Genomic DNA, 19,892 nt, shown 5'->3' with positions numbered 1-19,892 from the left:
ACAAAACTGGGTCAAAAGAAAACATCTAAACAGGAACTGAACACAATGAAAACTAAGACAAAACAAAACATAACCCTGCGTTACTTATTTGAAAAACTAATTCATATTTTGTTGTACATTTTAAAGTAATGTGTCACTTTACTTGTTACTTTAAAAGTAATCTGATTACTTAACTTGTGTTACTTTTAAGTACTATACCAGTCCTAACCGGCATAAACCAGCTTGAACCAACATGGAAATCATGCTGGTTAATGCTGGATTTTTTAGCAGGGACATGATTAACATTGTAAACTATTTAGTAATATTAACATATCTAACCACTGACAGTAAAATAATGGCACTTGATGGACTATAGTAGGTAAAAGGTAAGTATATATGTGTGAAGTATCTCAGTCACAAGCCGTATATGCTATCAATGTCACGTAACTAGAGGTTTCCACCGGTTAGGGATATCTCAAGGACACAGAGACATGGTGTCATGCTGACAGATGAAATAGGATTGGCTGGTGAGATGAGCTCTTATTTTGAGCACAGTGTGGTCTCACTCTACAAGGAACAGTCTGCTGTAGTGGAGCCTGCAGAGCCCTTCAATCCTACAGGTATGTACAATAAAGCATTTGTTTCAGCAATCATTTTGTTTGTTGCTTTATTTGTTGACAGAAATGTAAGGAAACCATATCAGAATCTAGATTTCTGTCCAGTTGCAAAATTGCTGAAGATATTTTGTGATGTTTTTGTTCAGTTTTTGATATTTTTGATACTAGTGTTTTTATAATGAAATATAATTAAGTTAGTTTTATAATAAGACTAAATTATAACTAACTTATAAGTTTACAAATTAGTTTGGTTACACTTCATTTTAAGGTGATGTAGTTACATTGTACTTACTTACTGAGTAATATTATTTAACTACATATACTTACTATAGAATTATGGTTGTAATTATGCATAATTTACTGTTATTACTATAGTAAGTGCACTAATGTAATAAGGTAATGTACCTTAGTAACTTTGTCACCTTAAAATAAAGTGTTCCCTATAGTTTATAATTAAAATTGTGTTTTTTTGCATTATTAGTGCACAATTTTAACCTTTTTTTAATTTAATATATCATTTATACCAATACATGTCCATTCTAAAACTAGAAACTAGAAGTGTGACCAGCACAAAGCCACCCTGTTCCACTGTAAGCCCCCATGACTAGTCGCAGGTCATGTGATCATTGTAACATATGGAGGCAGAGTGATTGCGTAAGACCATTTGCTGTGGCTCCACTGTCAGTTGTAACACTGTAAACTGCACTGACCTCTTACCTCATACAGCTAAAATATTTGTAATCATCATAATTTCCTCATAGGGACCACAAAATTGAGTATTTTGTAAACAAAGAAGCAGAGTGATGACAAATTGGTCAGGATGATAGTGAAAATACAAACATTATTAGCAAGTAGTCCTTGCTGAAAGCTCTATTCAGATATTTGAAACAAAATTGGTTGAAGTGCTGCGCTTATTCTTATGATTAACTGAAGTCTGTGTGTGAGATTCATTTGTATACATTTTTGTGTAAGGTTTTAGAAACCTGATGGCTGGAACTGTGTGAATAACACTGTGTGTTAATGTGAAATATAAGCAGGCACATATTCCTTTGGCATTAAGTTCAAAGCCAATTTATATTTGGATACTCCAGTGGAAAAAGTCAACATGTACGTCACTACTGTATCATGAATGAGATTCCTTTGATTGATACTTTGACACACTCCTCACCAAAAAAAAAAAAAAAAAGGAAAAAGGAATGTCTACTTAAAATGTACTCATACTGCATCTTGCTAATACTTAAGACCATGATCAGTTTTAGAATTCAAATCCGGTTAGTTTACTAATCATTTACCAATCATTTACTCATCAACATGTCATTCCAAACAAATAATTCTCATTCATCTTTGGAACACTATTTAAGATTTTTAATGTTTGCACATTGCTTTTGTCCATTCATTGAAAGTCCATGCATCAAAAATTACAACAAAGTAATTGTTTAAGGGGTTTAATCCAAGGCTTCTGAACAGACACAATTACTTTATAGTAGGATGAACAGATTTAATTTAGGCTTTTATTCATATATACAGCGGGGCAAAAAAGTATTGTGCAAGCTCTCCCACTTAAAAAGATGAGAGAGGACTGTAATTTTCATCATAGGTACACTTCAAGTATGAAAGAAGGAATGAGAAAAAAAATCCAGAAAATCAAATTGTCTGATTTTTAAAGAATTTATTTGCACGTTATGGTGGAAAATAAGTATTTGGTCAATAACAAAAGTTTATCTCAATACATACCCTTTGTTGGCAATGACAGAGGTCAAACGTTTTATGTAAGTCGCCAGAAGGTTTTTGCACACTGTTGCTGGCCCATTCCTCCATGCAGATCTCCTCTACACTCCTTACCTTACTCCTTACACTCCTACCTTACTCACCCCTAAATGGTACATATTAGTACCTTAAAAGGTACATATCAGTACTTTAAGAGTGTGTATTAGTACCTTAAAGGTACATATTAGTACCTTTTTTGTTTTGTACCTTAGGGTACCACCCCAGTGACTGTAATGTACCTTTTTTTCTGACAGTGTTGAGAAGTGATGTTTTGGGGCTATCACTGGGCACCACAGATTTTCAGCACCCTTCAAAGATTTTCTATAGGGTTGAGATCTGGAGACTTCAGGACCATAAAATGCTTCTTATGAAGCCACTCCTTCGTTGCCCGGACGGTGTGTTTGGAATCATGTTTGGAATCATTGTCATGCTGAAAAACCAAGCCATGATTCATCTTCAATGCCTGTGCTGATGGAAGGAGGTTTTTACTCAAAATATCACGCTATATGGCCCCATTCATTCTTTCCTTCACACGGATCAGTTGTCCTGGTTCCTTTGCAGAAAAACAGCCCAAAACCATGCTTCACAGTAGGTAGGGTGCCACTCGGCATTCTTTCTCCTCCTCCTCCTCCCAAAAAAAAAAAGTTGAGTTTTTACCAAAAAGTTCTATTTTGGTTTCATCTGACCATATGACATTCTTCAAATCCTCTTCTGGATCATCCAAATGCTCTCTAGCAAACTTCAGACGGGCCCGGACATGTACTGGCTTAAGCAGGGGGACAAGTCTTTTTTTGTTGTTGATTGTTTTAAATCTGTAGCACTTTGAGATTTTATTTAATATAAAGTGTTACAAATAAAATGTATTATTATCATTATTATAATTATTATTTTTATTATTATTACGTCTGGCGCTGCAGGATTTGTCCCTGGCGGCGTAGTGTGTTAATGATGGTAGCCTTTGTTACTTTGGTCCCAGCTCTCTTTAGGTCATTCACTAGGTCCACCCGTGTGGTTCTGGGATTTTTGTTCACTGTTCTTGTGATCATTTTGACCCCATGGGGTGAGATCTTGCATGGACCCCAGATTGAGGGAGATTGTCAGTGGTTTTGTATGTCTTCCATTTTCTAATTATTGCTCACACAACTGATTTCTACATACCAAGCTGCTTACCTATTGCAGATTCAGACTTCCCAGCCTGGTGCAGGTCTAAAATTTTGCTTCTGGTGTCAATTGACAGCATTTTGGTCTTGGCCATAGTGGAGTTTCGAGTCTGAGTGTTTGAGGTTGTGGACAGGTGTCTTTTATACGGATAACGAGTTCAAACCGCTACCATTAATACAGGTAATGAGTGGAGGACAGAGAAGCCTCTTAAATAAGAAGTTACAGGTATGTGGGAGTCAGGAATCTTGCTTTTTTGTAGGTGACCAAATACTTATTTTCTACCATAATTTGCAAATAAATTATTTAAAAATCAGACAATGTGATTTTCTGGATTTTTTTTTCTCAATCTGTCTCTCATAGTTGAAGTCTACATACATTTACAGGCCTCTCTCATCTTTTTAAGTGGGAGAACTTGCACAATTGGTGGCTGACTAAATACTTTTTTGCCCCCCTGTATTATAAACACCGACCAATGCACATACTGTACAGAGTTCTAGAAAACATGTTGAGCTTATCTTTGATGAGCTCTATGTGTGTTAATCGTTACTTTAAAAAAAAAATATCTTGGTTTCCAAAGCTCAAAATTCTTGGTTGACTTTCGATGGACGGAACATTATGTGAGAATATAAAGAATATCTTAAATTGTGTTTCAAAGATAAACAAAAGTCTAAAGAGTTTGCAACAAGATACATTTGAATACATTTTTTTACACCCATAAATTGGGTGAAATATCCCTTTAATCTTTTTTTGGCCATCTAGGAACTTAAAGGGGGGGTGAAACCGTCTCAGGTTACGTATGTAACCATGGTTCCCTGAGAGGGAACGAGACGCTGCGTCGAAACGCTAGGGGACGCCTCTGCGTGCCATGTCATGAAGCACTTGTGTAATCAGTCCAATAGCGGGACGATACGTCACGGGCGGGTGACGTCATCGACCAGGAAGCTATAAAGCATGCCCGGACCAAACAGTCACTAGCTTCTGGAAAAGTCGAACAAATCGATCACAGGCATGCCGGGAGTATGGCATCTCGACGCAGCGTCTCGTTCCCTCTCAGGGAACCATGGTTACATACGTAACCTGAGACGTTCCCTATCTCGAGGGAACTTCGAGCTGCGTCGAAACGCTAGGGGACCTCAATACCCACGCCGCCAGAGTCCCAAATGTCTGTATGTGTGAATCAACCCAGAAACACCCGGGACCCCGGTGTAGAGGCTACATCTAGATTGTAAAACCTCACAAATGTATGCGGAGAGGACCACCCAGCCGCATCACATACCTCTGACAATGAAACTCCCGAAATAAGAGCCATAGAGGCAGCCATACTCCTAGTGGAGTGGGCGCGGACCCTCATTGGTGAAGGATGTCCGGCCGACTCATAAGCGAGCGAAATAGCCTCGACTATCCACTTGCTAAGCATCTGCTTTGAAGCCGGTTTTCCCTTGCTCGGGGACCCAAAAACACACAAACAACTGTTCTGAGTTTCGCCACAGGGCAGCCCTGTGGACATATGCATCTAGGGCCCTGACCGGACATAGCAGATTTAGCTTCTCTTGGTCTTGACTAGTGAACGGAGGCGGACAGAAAGCCTGCAGCATTAGTGGTCCCGGCACATTAGTCGGGACCTTGGGAGCATATCCTTCCCTCGGGAAGAGAAATGCTTTTACCATTCCTGGTGCAAACTCCAGACAAGAGGGTGCCACTGCCTAAGTAGGCACCCTCGAGCGTGCCGCAGGTCTGCGCCTCAAAGTACCACGAAGGAAACGCATGACCCAAGGGTGTTTCCCCAATGATGCATTATCTAATGGAATATGATAAGCAGATATCGCCGACACATATACTTTCAGTGTTGACGGAGATAACCCTGCGGAGAATTTTTCTTGTAGGAACTCAAGAACTGAACCGAACGGGCAGTTAACAGGGTCCAAAGCCTGGTGCGTACACCAGGCGACAAAAACTCTCCATTTGAGTGCGTAAAGTCTCCTTGTGGATGGTGCTCTGGAGTGCAACATGGTCTCTATCACCTCAGTAGATAGACCCGTGTTTATGAACTGGGCCCCCTCAGGGGCCAAGCCCACCGTTTTCACAGTTCCGGGCGCGGGTGCAGTACTGACCCCCCCGGCCTGCGAAAGAAGATCTCTCCTGACTGGGATTTTCCAGGGAGGACCTTCTAGGAGAGACATAATGTCGGCGAGCCATACTTGGCCCGGCCAGAGCGGGGCTACCAATAAAAGCTGAACCCCGTCCCGGCGGACGCTCTCCAGCACTCCTGGGAGCAATGCCAGAGGGGGGAAGGCGTACAGACGCAGCCTCGGCCACGTCTGTACCATTGCGTCCAGCCCCAGCAAGGCTGGATGCGTGAGGGAGAAATATGCTGGACAGTGTGTCGTCTCTCGAGACGCAAACAGATCCACCTGGGCTCGCCCAAAGCGGATCCACAGCTCCTCCACCACCTCGGGTGGAGTCTCCATTCTCCCGGCATCACTCCCTGCCTCGACAGGGAGTCTGCCGCTACATACAGGACCCCCGGGATGTACATCGCCCTGAGCGAGAGCATCTTGCCGTGGGCCCATGTTAGCATATGACGCGTCAGCTTCCACACCCGACGCAATCTCAACCCCCCCTGGTGATTTATATACGAGACCACCGAAGTGTTGTCTGACCGAACTAACACATGGCGGCCCCGCAGGTCTGAGAGGAAGTGTTTGATTTTATATGATTGAAACACAGCCATCAGCTCCAGCTGGTTTATGTGCCAGGAGAGCTGACGGCCGCTCAGACCTTGGGCCGAGCGGCCACTCATGACCACTCCCCAGCCAGTTAGGGAGGCATCCGTCGTTAGCGTTACGCGACGACAAGGAGCCCCCAGAACTGGACCTTGGGACAGGAACCAAGGATCTTTTCACTTCACTAAGGCACGTAGGCAGCGCCGCGTGACCTTGATCAAGCGAAAAAGGGTTTCCCCTCAGGGAGAACCCCTTGGTCCTGAGCCACCACTGTAAGGGTCTCATGTACCGCAGGCCAAAAGGTACCCCGTTGGACGCTGCTGTCATCAGCCCTAACACTCTCTGAAAGTGTTTCACAGTGAGTGACTGACCTAGCTTTATCTGGTTCACGGTATCCAGGATCGTTTTTATCCTGGGAGGGGATAGCCGAGCCAACATTATTTTCGTGTCCCAGACTACCGCCAGAAAAGTAGTACTCTGCAGCTTATAGGTGCCAGCACACATTTCTTTCCGTTCAACCTTAGCCCCAACACTCTCATATGGGCGAGAACAGCATCTCAATGCTGAACGCCCACTGTTTCGACTATGCTAACATCAGCCAATCGTCGATATAGTTGAGCACGCGAATGCCCTGGAGTCGCACCTGAGCCAGAGCTGCATTCACGCACTTGGTGAAAGTGTGGGGTGATTAAGCTAGGCCGAATGGCAGCACTCAATACTGGTAAGCTTCGCCCCCAAAAGCAAACCTGAAGACCTGTCTGTGCTGCGGAAGGATGGAGATGTGGAAGTATAAATTTTTTAGGTCTATTGTGACACACCAGTCCTCGGACCTGACGTGACACACGATCTGTTTTATCGTGAGCATTTTGTTTAGCTGATGCAGATCTAAAAATAGGCCTTAACCCTCCATCCTTCTTTGGAACTATGAAGTACCGGCTGTAAAAGCCCGACTCTCTGCAGAGGGGAGGGACCCGTGTATAGCCTCTTTTCGCAGAAGAGTCTGTACCTCTCGTTCCATGACCAGAGGCTGCTCGGGGGTTACTACCGTAGGAGTAACCCTGCTGAACACGGGTGGGTGTGACCCGAACCCTTTTTATAATGTGAGCAGGACCCATTCTGAGATATTCGGCAGAAGTTTCCACGCTGCCAGAAAATCTACTAAGGGAACCAGCCTCTCGAGGCTGGTCTCTGGATTTTCCTGGGTGGTCAGCCCGGTGTCCTGTAACGGATAACCGGCAGGTAGCAACCGAACTGACCGCCCCGGGGCCCTCACGAGAGGGCGCGAACATCCCCAAGCCGCTACGTTTCCGGGCGGACAAGGAGATATATGTTCGCCGGGGACCGCCGCGCCCTGAAGCACCAACGGTGGCAGGGTTGGCAGACCGGCCCCCCCCGATGGCACCGGGAAAGAGCGGGCGCCTCGGCGAGCCGCACTCTCCCGGAGGGGACTGCCATCGGAAGTCCTGCGCCTCTGACGTCAGGACTTCTTAGCCGAGGCCTTCCTAGCAGTAATTACGGCCCTCAGATCCGCCCTACCACGGGAAGGTCCCGGCTGAGCGCGTCGCCCGGATCCCCGATCCCTCTGCGGGGGGGGGCCCCGAGCGGCCACGCTCTCTCTTTGTTTTGCTCGGTGTAGGTTTGAGAAAGGATGTACTCGGCTGAGGCTGCCCCGCTCGACAGCCCCAGAGGGACATTTTGATTTATTTATTTATTTATTATATATATATTTTTTTTATATTTCACATCTCAATATCAATATCCCCCAGCAGGTCTGCTTGTTTTATATGCTTGCAGGGCAACCGCCGTATACAAACCGGCGGCCGCCTGATCTGCTGCCGAATATGCCCTACCCCCAAAGCCGACTTTTTTTTTTTTTTTTTTACCGGCTTGTTGTGGGCAGCTGTGGGGCTGTGTGACGATGTGGACTCGGGGGAGAGATAGCTCGCAAGCGTCTCTTCCCCGCGAGACATCGTCGCCCTTTCTGAATGATAGATGCAGACCCATAATCTACGCGATGCCTCGGCAAACACGCGATCTGAGCCACTAAACTCAACCCCGTAATCTACACGCTGCCTCGGCAAGCGCGAGATCCGCGATCGAGTCATAGAATCTATATTGTAGACCCGTGATCTACACGCTGCCTCGGCAAACGCGAGATCCGAGCCACTAGATTCAGCCCCTCGTAATCTCAAACATACTGTCTGCTCGCCATTATATTGTTCTTTCTCTTTCTTATTTTATTTATATATTTATTTATTTTTTGGCGAACTTCTTGACACTCGGCCGGCCAGTCTAAACTTAACCTGGACACAGCGCGAGTTACACCAATAGCACCTCTTTTTATGAGTGTGTGTGTGTCGTTTTCTTTTGGCAGATCATCATCAGCGCTAACAACATCCAGTTCCTCGGAGCTGGAGTGCTGCTGCGCTTGTGCCTCAGCGCGAGCGGAAGAAAACCGCAGAGCGTGCTTCCAGCTCGCTAACTGAGGCATGAGATCCAGCGGGTAAAGGCAGAGATAGGGGATCACCCGTCTCTAACCCCGCCACTAGATCCAACTGCGATCCCCAGGACGCGAGCCTTCGCTGCGCCTCGGCAACAGCGGGACCCGAGCCCTGAGGACCGCGAGCCAAAGCACTCTCCTCGAAGAGTGCCCGGCGTGATCTTAATATGCGCATTGGGAGTCTCTCGCAATGCTCGCAGCCGACCCCCTCGAGAGCTGACTGGGCATGCTCGAGCCCCAAACACATCACACATTAGGACGTGTGTATCCCCACAGGGAGGAACACAATACCTATACTGACTTGCCATATTTCTTTCTTTCTTTCTTTTTTGAACACACACACAATAAATGGACATACAATTCACACAGAGCGCTTGTGAAGACACAGAAGCTAGTGACTGTTTGGTCCGGGCATGCTTTATAGCTTCCTGGTCGATGACGTCACCCGCCCGTGACGTATCGTCCCGCTATTGGACTGATTACACAAGTGCTTCATGACATGGCACGCAGAGGCGTCCCCTAGCGTTTCGACGCAGCTCGAAGTTCCCTCGAGATAGGGAAACTCAGTTTCAGTCAGTGTCATGTCAATCTTGAGTACCTATAGAGTAGCATTGCATCCTGCATATCTCCGAAAAGTCTTTATTTTTTTTATAATTATATAAGAAAGATGCGCTGTTCCGAGTCTTTCCGAAAAAAGCCGAGCGGGTGGGGGCGTGTCGTGTGAGCGGAGCTAAATAATGACGTGTGCAGCAGCGCGCTGTGTGTTGAGTCAAGTGCGTCATCCCTAACAGCGGGAAAAAAACTTAATTCAAAATAAAAATATGGCTTTTAATCAGATACAGCCATACATCTATGATCCGGAATCAGACCCAGAGGCTGCAGTTGAACAGGAGCAGCAGCAAAAACGACTAGAGCAGGACGTCTCTATGTGGTAAGTTATACACTAACTATATAATATGCTTAGCGACTTGTGTTATTTACATATTTATACTTGAATTATATCGTCGTATTGATCAATTAGCTATACGTGATCATGTTTGGGCTACTTGATGAGCATAGGCAAAAAACACAGACATTTGAAGCACTCTTACTCACAGCCTGCGGTTCTAACGTTAGGACCTTTATCGTTGGGACTGCTCCATCCTTCAGCATTAGGCGATCGGGAAAATCCTGTGTCGAGCTGGGCCTTGTTTATGAAACAGTCGGCACCGAAATGCAGCGAACAGATATAAACATTCGCGCAACTCAGTTGCTGATCCGGAAAAGCAAATTACATCCACTGTTGCCTTAACGCGGGGTTTTTGGGGAATCTGTGCAGGACTGTCTTGGTCTGGCAACCAAAAACGCACTTTTTTGGTGACATTGTTATGTGCTCATCACCTGTTTAGCATCCTACAAGCCAGCGCTTTGATGGGCGTAGCCTGTTACTTTCGCTCTCTCCCTCGCTCTCTCTCACGCGCTTCCGGTAGAATTGTCCGTAAGGCCCATACAAGGAAATTCCGCCCCCATTAACGTCAAAGGGGATGCATGATCTCAAAAAACTTGCCGAAACTTATGACTAACCGGAAGTAGTATTTTTGACAAAGAAATACTCCCATCAAACGTCCACCTTAACTTTTGAAACTTTGTCTATGTTTAGTATGGGATTCCAAGTCTTTAACAGTGTAAAAAGATCAGTATGCATGAAACAGCATTTCACCCCCCCTTTAAGAATTTAAAAGGTATTTATTTTTATCTGACAAAACCCTTTTTCTATGTCCTCCGCTCTGAAGTTCAGGTGAGAGAGTGAGTAGTGACGATGGCAAGCATGTTCAATCGATTGCTTTCCGGACGCAACACGGCTGTGATCATGGCCAGCCTGGGTGCAGGTACCCTGGTATCCAGCTATGTCATGACTGAGTCAGGAGTCTCTGCTGGGGAGAAAAAGAAGCTGTACCCACCCAGGTGAAGGATTTGGTTGCCTTTCAGTTAGTCTACACCTTCACTTAGTTTCCAGTTAACCCGAGAATATCTCACACTACAACCCAGAAACATAATCTAATGTAATTTGCTTTTTATCTTTCCAAGTGCTGACTTCCCAGACCTGCGCAAACACAACAACTGCATGGCTTCTGCTTTGACCCCTGCTATTTATGGCCGTCTGAGGGACAAGCTGACCCCCAATAACTGGAGCCTTGACCAATGCATTCAGACAGGGGTGGACAACCCTGGTCATCCCTTCATCAAGACTGTGGGCATGGTGGCTGGTGATGAGGAGACCTATGAGGTACAAAAATATAGCTTTGGAGCATATTCAACTCAGCAATGAGATAAATATGAGGAATGTTCCTTGTATTAGGCCAACAAAATTAAAATATAAAGAGTTTTTGATACCATTGTGTTTGATTTTTTATTTATTTATTTAAAATGGCTGTTAATAAATGGTGTCAAATAATGTTTGTTTAGCATTTGCAGTGGACCATTGCCTACTTTTTGTTTAGTTTTGAGAATCCACCTTAAAAAAGTCATTGTATTAAACCAGCAAATTGACAATAGGAGAAACAAAAAAATTATGATATACATTTTTGTGACAGGCACAGTTGGATCTTTATGAGGATGTTAGTGACACAATTGCCTATGTTGTTTGTCACAAATACAAAAGAAACAAAGAACAAATTAATTTATAGTATTTAAAAAAAATAGTTTTGATGTATAGTTTTGAATGTCAGTAATAAAAAGCTAAATTAGTTTAGACCTGGACTCTGGTTACTATCAGTCTAGTTTGAAGAGGGCAATATGCTGAAGTCAGTTGAAAAGATGAAGAAATCTATACTGATTTTATATTACACTTTCAATGTTCTTTATTGGAATCTACAGTATGGTTTCATGAAGAACCATGGAACCTTTCTAATGCACAAAACAGGTTATTTACAGTGGAAAAATGTTCTTAGCACTTGGAAACAATGGTTCTTTCTTTTCATTGTTCACTTAAAAGTTATTTGGGGAAACAATGTCAAACATTATATGACATTGCTTTGAAAACTCCATCTGTAACCTTTACTTTTAAGAGTGTATATTGAGACTGTAGTAAATAATTGTTCATGTTCAGCTACTGTATGTCAATTAGTGGCATCAAAATGACATTTTCTTCAACACAAGTACATGCACACGAGTGTTATCATTGACTTGTGATTCTTAGGTGTTTGCTGAAATCTTTGACCCGGTCATTAAGGACAGGCACAATGGCTATGACCCTACAACCATGAAGCACCCAACAGACCTTGACAGCTCAAAGGTAAATGGTTCCTCATGGTGTCTTTGGTTCTGAGCCTTTAACACATTTCATTCCATCAAAAATATGCAGACTTGCCTCAATTGTCTTTGTTCGTAGTTTAGTTTGCTACATTGAACACTGAATGATTCTACTTGCGGCTTTCGAACAGATCACCTCCGGGATGTTCGACGAGAACTATGTGCTGTCATCCCGCGTGCGCACAGGCCGCAGTATTCGTGGGCTCAGTCTGCCACCCGCCTGCACCCGCGCTGAACGCCGTGAGGTGGAGCGCGTGGTGGTCCAGGCTCTTTCTGGACTGAAAGAGGATTTGACGGGCAAATACTACAGCCTGACAGAAATGACTGATCAGGAGCAGCAGCAGCTGATCGATGTAAGCACACACAATAGAAACATGTTCCAGCATAAACTGCGGAGGCGAATGTGTGTCAGTTACATTTATAAACCTTTACTTGCAACCTTTACAGACCCACAGCCTCCTCTCATACTCTCAGCCAATTTATGTTATGAATTATACTGCTTAAACGGTTGCATTAACATTATTATGTCATATAATGTTGATAAAATATCATGCCAATGTTCTACACTATAGAGTTTCGCAGTGATGGAGTATTTTTGTAGGCCAACCCAGAAGTTAGCATCACCATTATTTTTCCATTTGGATTATTGCAGAAAATAAGCTCTGTGACCAACAAAGGTTTATGATTCTTACATGTTTTGTTCATCATGGTAATCTTCACAATTGAATGCAACTTCTGTGAATTCTGAAGCCTAAATACGATCAACAGAAGTAAAAAGCTAAACTTAGACTATAAACCAACTACACCACAGACTTCATGTCTTCAACATTACAACTGTTATGTTTCTGACAACTCTTTTAGACTTTATTTAAAAAACAAAACAGAACCAAAAACACTTTAAATGAGTGTGCAGGTTTAAAATACATCAATTCTTTAAAATACATGTGCATGTACTGTACATGTGAGGGACAATTTGTAACATGACTAAATGACAGCTTAAAATGTCCAAACTAAAAAACAGTTATTAACTTTTTCAAATAAAATAATTACATTTTTTAATCATTAAAAATATACACATTTTTGAATTTGAGAACAAACACACCACAAAACAGGCAAAAATGTAAAGCGCTTTGGATAAAAGCGCTATATAAATGCAGTCCATTTCCATTTCCATTTAGTTCAAAACATAATAATAATTAATAATTTCTAAACCTTGACTAATTCATTATCACCATTTTCTCGTGGTTTCTCTTGGTATCAAAATAATTACTAAAATTATAGAATAACATATTTCTAATAGGGGTTCGTGTGACAACATGCCCCACTTGCAAAACTGGGATTTAATCCTGGCTTGTGTCTTCTGCTTGTTAGAGCATTAAAGAAGTATCTCAACTGTTAAATAACAGATACAATATTTAAAAAATATATCAGATTTGTCTTATTTTAAATAAAAACAAAAAACAGACATGAGAAATAATCTTAAGAAATGTACTTTTGCTATGGTTAAATAAATGTTCAGTGATAACGTCCAAAGATTTTTTAATTTTAGCAATTTTTCTCTAAATCATGTTGATGTAGGAACTAGTAAATACACAAAGTTTCGTCATTCTGGCATGTGTGGAAATTGTTAAACCCTGCAAACTAACCCTGTGTTAGGTTGTTCCCCGTGCTCCCCTATTAATAGTTTGTAATGAAGTTAAGTTTAGCTATTGAGATGATTAAGGGTTGTGGAATTTGATCATGCAGAATAAGACATTATTAGTATGTGCGTTATAAGTACTAATAAACAGACAATAGTAATATGCATGCTAATAAGCAACTAGATAATAGTGGGAATTGGACCTTAAACTAAAGTGTTACCAAATACCCAGCAAGAATAGAGTTTAAATGGTTTACAAGAGCGTGACTGTAAACAACGATAAGGTTGTGAAAGCAGATTAGTGATTAGTGTAGATGAGTTTACCTGTTCAGTGATGACGTTGAAGGTCTGCAACAACCTCTGTAGTCCCATTTAAGGGGTTTTACTGATGTATTTTATGTTGCAGAATAAAAGAATATCTTGTGTTGAGTTCACCACAGACCTTATTTCAGGCATTAACCAATAACCTACGGTTTTCAGAATGAATGATAGAATAGTAAGTGCTAAAATGCTAACTCATTTCCGGGTCTTGGCCAACAAAAATATATCATCTCTGCAACACTCTATTCTGCCTGGTATACAAACATTGTATGCAGGTCACCTGAAACACTTATGAAGTTGTCCGTCCAGTTATGTTATGTTAGCCCACTAAAGATGTTTTCCTGGTTTAGCTATAAGAGACAATAGCCCAGTATTCAAAACATCAAAAACACTACACATGCTTGTGTTTTCAGGCAGTTGCATATTGTAATTCTCTAAACAACCTCGCTGCTCTTGTCTTATGATGGCCTGCCAAAGGAGCACTTCCTCTTTGATAAGCCAGTGTCTCCTCTACTCACCGCAGCTGGTATGGCTAGAGATTGGCCAGATGCTCGTGGGATTTGGTAAGGCTGGGGAACTGACATATTACGTATTAGGTAGAGAATAGCACTATTTCCCTATAGCACATCCTTTAGTCACCCATAAGCTGGCTCAGATATTCTCAGTTTACAGTTACTTTTCCAGGCATTTTAAGCAGTGGGATACGGATAAAGTTAGGGACTGCTGGGGTGGTATGGGTAAGTTTAAGGGTAGGGTTAGGTGAATTAGGCTACAGATGTAACACGCAGGTAATTTTTCAAATGGAAGTACAATGTAAAAACATGTATGTACACATTGTATTAAATTATTAATTAATAGATTAACATGTTAGTACATGTTAGTACATACAGCTCTGTAAAATATTAAGAGACCACTTTGTGTTCACTTAGTTAAGCCCATCTAATATAAAGGGGGTCCGTAGAAATACAGTGTAATTCATATAAAATTAACTAACAACCAAAAATATTTCTTGTTCCAATCCAACTTAAATCACATTACTTACAGTTTTGCGGGTAGAAAAACATCACCATCTACTGTCGGAAATAGGAAATGCATCCAGTCTAACCAAAAGTGGGAATAAAACGTATATAACCCTGACAACCATATTTGAATAAAAGCACATATTTCTTACAATGACTTTATTACAAGTTACAAGTCACAAATTCCAATACTTAAGTAAAAGTAAAAAAAAAGTAAGTCTTAAAATATCTGATTTTAACCTTAGACCCTACTTAAGTATTTTACTCATACTAAATATAAGTCGATGCAAAAGTCCTCTTCACACAAGAGACATACCAGTTAAAATAATAAACTAATGATTTGTAAGATGAGAAATCATGTTTTTTTTTTTAACGGAACACCTCAATATTGCAATAAATCAAAGTTAACAGAGCATCCTAACTTCTAGAACTCTCAAGTCTCAGTTAAGATCAAGTGCAGAAAAAGCCCATAAGTAAACCAATATCCTTCAAAATGGTCAGTATAGCAGATAAATAAAATAATGTTAAATAAAATGAAATAGTCTAGCATTGGACATGCTGCTTTCAGCCGCATCACCGGCTGCAGTTATGTCCTTATCTTATAAATCAAACACTTGCTCAAACATCAAACATCAACTCCCTGCTAATGGACTCGCATTCACATAAAGTAGCCTTTTGACATGTTTAGGTGAGTAAAGGCAAAACGCACAGTTTAGTACCATCAATGCCCTTTATAATGCCTCTTTATAGCAGAAACAAACTGCTGCAGAAAAAGTTAGGTGCCGTGCAAAATGTAATGTCTAACTGCATCACTCAACACAAATGTATTGGAGTAAAAAGTACATTTGCTTGCTCAAAAATGTTGTCAAGTAGAGAGTAAAACTTGCTAATATCATGTGATACTCAGTACAACTACAAAGTAGCTAAAATTATACTTAAAGGAGTACTTCAGCGCTGGGAAGATGAATCTGTATTTAAACTGGGTCATTAATGTAGTAGAAATGTGAAATTATTTTTTTAATTTGGTGCTTTCTAGACTGAGAAGAGACAGAAAATGTAATTTTGTCTCATGGGAATGAAAGACAACAATTCCCAGAATGCTTCGCTGCCCTACGAGGCCACTCCCAAAGCCACCTCTACTAGATTACTGAATCACTGATCACTTTCCCACCGCTACCGCGATCATCTTCATAAAATCAATTCAGTTAGAGAACAGACCCTACAATTAAAAACTGAACGTGTGTGTTCAATATGTGATTTAGCCGCTAAGGGAGTCCCACTCACAGCCCAAAACGCTGCAGGAGTCACATTGACAGTCATGGATGAGCTTGTTATGAGAGCTGAGGTAAACGCGACTGCGCTCGCGGCATATAGATTCACAGCGCATGTTAGGTCTGCTGCGTTTTCAGTTCATGCCTTTGAAAGCTTAACTTTCATAGGAATTAGTTTGAGAAGTTGAAAGACTTACTTTAAACATGAATGCCTGAGGAAATAGCTCCCTCTGCTGGTTGTAGTCTTTAGCCTCTGGCCAACAATTCCTCCGATAGTGCAAATTGACGATATTTGCGTCATAGAAGGAATTTTTCCAGAAATAAAATGCATAATTCTCTTGTCTCAGGGGGATATGAGGGGGGAAAGCGCAATCATTTGAATATACTCCAGGGTTTCTACTGATACAAGGCCATATGCTAATCGCTGAAGTAATCCTTTAAGTGCAATAACTAATTTATTCAAATACTTTACACCACTGCACCCTGATAATGACAGTTTGTATGTTTTTTAACAAAACAGATAATCTAGGTTAAGATGGTCAACCAGAGACGTAACTTGAGAGTTATCAGGAGATATTTTCCAACATTAAACCAGTCCTAGCTTCACTTTACACCCCCTTTTTCTTTTCTTGACTAAAAATTCTAGGACCACTTCTTGTTTGACAAGCCCGTATCACCCTTGCTGACTTGTGCAGGAATGGCGCGGGACTGGCCCGATGCCAGAGGAATCTGGTACGGTGCATGAGACTTGCATTACCAGAGTGCTCTATAGAGATCATGCGCCTGTGCGTGTTACATAATATATGACCTAGGTCTTAATAATGTCTATTTTTACGATCAGCACGACTACTATACTTAGAATCAAACGCCTGTGACTTGGTAGCAGTGAAAAATTAAGGCTGAATAAAATGAAGGTAACACTTTATTTTGATGGTCCCTTTTGAACTTTATGTCGCCTATAAGTAACTACATGTCAACTAACTCTCATTAGAATAGCCTATTAGTAGACTGTCTGCTTGTTATCTGCTAACACTCTGCTAGTTTGATGGTCCCCCAACAGACATTTTTCTGATTATAAGTAATTTTGCAAATATATGTCAACTTATTCTAACCCTATCTCTACCAGTCTACTAATACTCTACTAATACTCTAATGAGAGGTAGTAGACATAAAGGTGTAACATTACTTATAGTCAACAGAATGTGTTACAGGGACCATCAAAAAAAAAGTGAAACCAAAAAAAGGCTTTTGCTAAATTTGCAGAATGTTTTTTAACCACGGTGTGTTCTAATGTCCAGGCACAACAATGAAAAAACATTTCTGATCTGGATCAACGAGGAGGATCACACCCGTGTCATTTCCATGGAAAAGGGTGGGAATATGAAGCGGGTGTTTGAGAGGTTCTGCAGAGGACTGACAGAGGTATCATTGCCAAACCATTCAGCACTAAAATGCATATTGTCTGTGAATTAAAATGAAACAATTTTGGTTTATGATGTTTTTTTTCTCACAGGTAGAGAGGCTGATCCAGGAGAGAGGCTGGGAGTTCATGTGGAATGAGCGTTTGGGATACATCCTAACCTGCCCCTCTAACCTAGGCACCGGTCTGAGAGCTGGAGTCCACGTCCGTCTGCCCCTCCTTAGCAAGGTGTTACAATCTCACATGATTCAGTTTAATCTGAAATTTACATTAGTGCATTTCACAATACCACGTTCATGGTTTATTTCCGGTCAAAGCTGTTCAGATTAAATGTAAATGTGCTGAGAATCCATGTTAACCCACAGTATAATATCTGAAAGACTTAAAGTTCAAGCAAAAAAAATTAAACAAAGTGATCTATATCCTTCTACACAGGATTTACGCTTCAATAAAATTTTGGATAATCTCAGACTACAAAAACGTGGCACAGGAGGTGTGGATACTGCGGCTGTGGGTGACACTTTCGACATCTCCAACCTTGACCGTCTAGGGAAATCTGAGGTAAACAGAGCCTTAACCTCCCTGAAAGTGCTTTTAAGGAATATTTCACCCCAAAATCATTTTGACACTCACCTTCAAGTTGTTACAAACCCTGTATAAATTTTTTTTGGTCTACTGAACAAAAGAAGATTGTTTGAAGAATGTTGGTAACCAGACAGTTAATGGTAGTCATTAACTTCAACTTTAACTGTGTGGTTACACAAGTTTAGAACAACATAAGGATTAGTAAATGATGACAGAAATTACATTTTTGGGTGAACTGTCCTTTTAATTGGATATAAATAGCAAATTCTATAATTATAAAGTAATCTACTGGATATGTTATATGTCTTACATATTAAGTTATATGCTTAATATGTTCGTAATAATTTCAAGATCTCAAAACAAAAAAACTATGCTTTTGACGTGATTACACATGTGATTACATCCAATTTAATTTGACATCACCTTTTAGGTTGAGCTCGTTCAGTGTGTGATTGATGGCGTCAACTACCTGATCGACTGTGAAAAGAAGCTCGAGAAGGGCCAAGACATTACTGTTCCTCCACCAATAACCCAGTTCAGGAAATGATGACACCCTTGTGAGAGGAACTGAGGGTTAGGCAGCTCAAAGACCTGTAACCTGTTGACTCTCTCCGTGTTATCTACACTACTATCTTACTCAGTGGAACTCAAATAAATAAATGATTCCTATTTTAATTCAGTCTTGTGTAATCTTCTGAATTAAGGTCAATAGTTGCCAAAAGGCAGATTTTGGCCAGTAGTTGGCGTATGTATATTTTCAGAAATCATGACGTGTATGATGGCCACATACTTTTTTTTAGCTTCAGACTAAGAATACATCCATTGATATCAAGCATGTTGGATATTTTGTGTGTGATCCTTAGTCTTTTATTGCATGGTGCTCTGGTTTCAAATAATTACCATTCTGCTATTTGGCCCAATATCATGGCATGACCTTTTTTTTTAGCAGAATCACCTAGAATCACCTTTTGCCCTGCTAGTGACAGCCCTGTTGTTTAACCTCATCATTAAATACATTCTCCATAAATAAATTCCTTTTCTGAAAGTAGATTAAGGGTGTCTAGCTTATAACATCCTTAATTGGCCATAATTTACTACTGGATCTTTCTCATAGTCTGACTCTCAATAAAGGATTTAATATTATTTCACATTCACAACATAAATGAATTACAATTTAAGCCAGTCAGCTTTCAGTATGTCTGTAATGCGTCATCTGTGAACTGATGATAAACGTTTTATTAAGCCAATATTAGCCACCACATTGATGAAATCAAAGCATCTCAAAACAAATGAGAAAGACAGTGCCACATAAAAAGAGTAGAGGATGGAGTTCCTGTACACAGTTGGCTGTTTACCACCTGAAAACAAATCCACACATACAGTAATAAACAGATTAAATGAATAGCCTACCATTCATAGCCGCCTTTAATGAGTGAATGAGAGACACGTGCCCTTGTAGGATATAAACAATGTCAACATTTAGTCTACTTCATTCAACAGGGGTATAAATCCTAAATAACCTTCGTGATAAAAATTCAAGTCATGGACTCAAGCAGTTATTAGGACAAGTTATTAGAATTTTATTCCTGAAGTATCTGT

General features: G+C 41.1%; 1 protein-coding gene across 3 annotated transcripts; it reads left to right on the top strand.

Moving 5' to 3' along the window:
* Nucleotides 1-513: 513 nt before the first annotated feature.
* ckmt2b (creatine kinase, mitochondrial 2b (sarcomeric)) lies at nucleotides 514-18,912 on the top strand. Of its 3 annotated transcripts, none has more exons than XM_067438183.1 (10): nucleotides 514-599; nucleotides 10,520-10,691; nucleotides 10,815-11,013; nucleotides 11,926-12,021; nucleotides 12,170-12,391; nucleotides 16,935-17,020; nucleotides 17,587-17,710; nucleotides 17,802-17,936; nucleotides 18,144-18,269; nucleotides 18,724-18,912. In XM_067438183.1, the coding sequence occupies exons 2-10, from the start codon at nucleotides 10,546-10,548 to the stop codon at nucleotides 18,838-18,840; spliced, it is 1,251 nt and encodes a 416-aa protein (XP_067294284.1). In that variant the 5' UTR covers nucleotides 514-599; nucleotides 10,520-10,545; the 3' UTR covers nucleotides 18,841-18,912. The 3 variants fall into 3 exon arrangements, with proteins under 3 accessions (XP_067294284.1, XP_067294286.1, XP_067294285.1); XM_067438185.1 differs by lacking the exon at nucleotides 16,935-17,020 and adding an exon at nucleotides 14,476-14,561; XM_067438184.1 differs by having other exon boundaries at nucleotides 551-599; nucleotides 10,525-10,691.
* The last annotated feature ends 980 nt before the right edge of the window (nucleotides 18,913-19,892 follow it).

The sequence above is a fragment of the Pseudorasbora parva genome, chromosome 3, assembly GCF_024679245.1.
Source record: "Pseudorasbora parva isolate DD20220531a chromosome 3, ASM2467924v1, whole genome shotgun sequence".
NCBI lineage: Eukaryota > Metazoa > Chordata > Actinopteri > Cypriniformes > Gobionidae > Pseudorasbora > Pseudorasbora parva.
The sequence above is the reverse complement of the archived record's forward strand: the minus strand, read 5'-3'. Positions and strand labels throughout refer to the sequence as shown.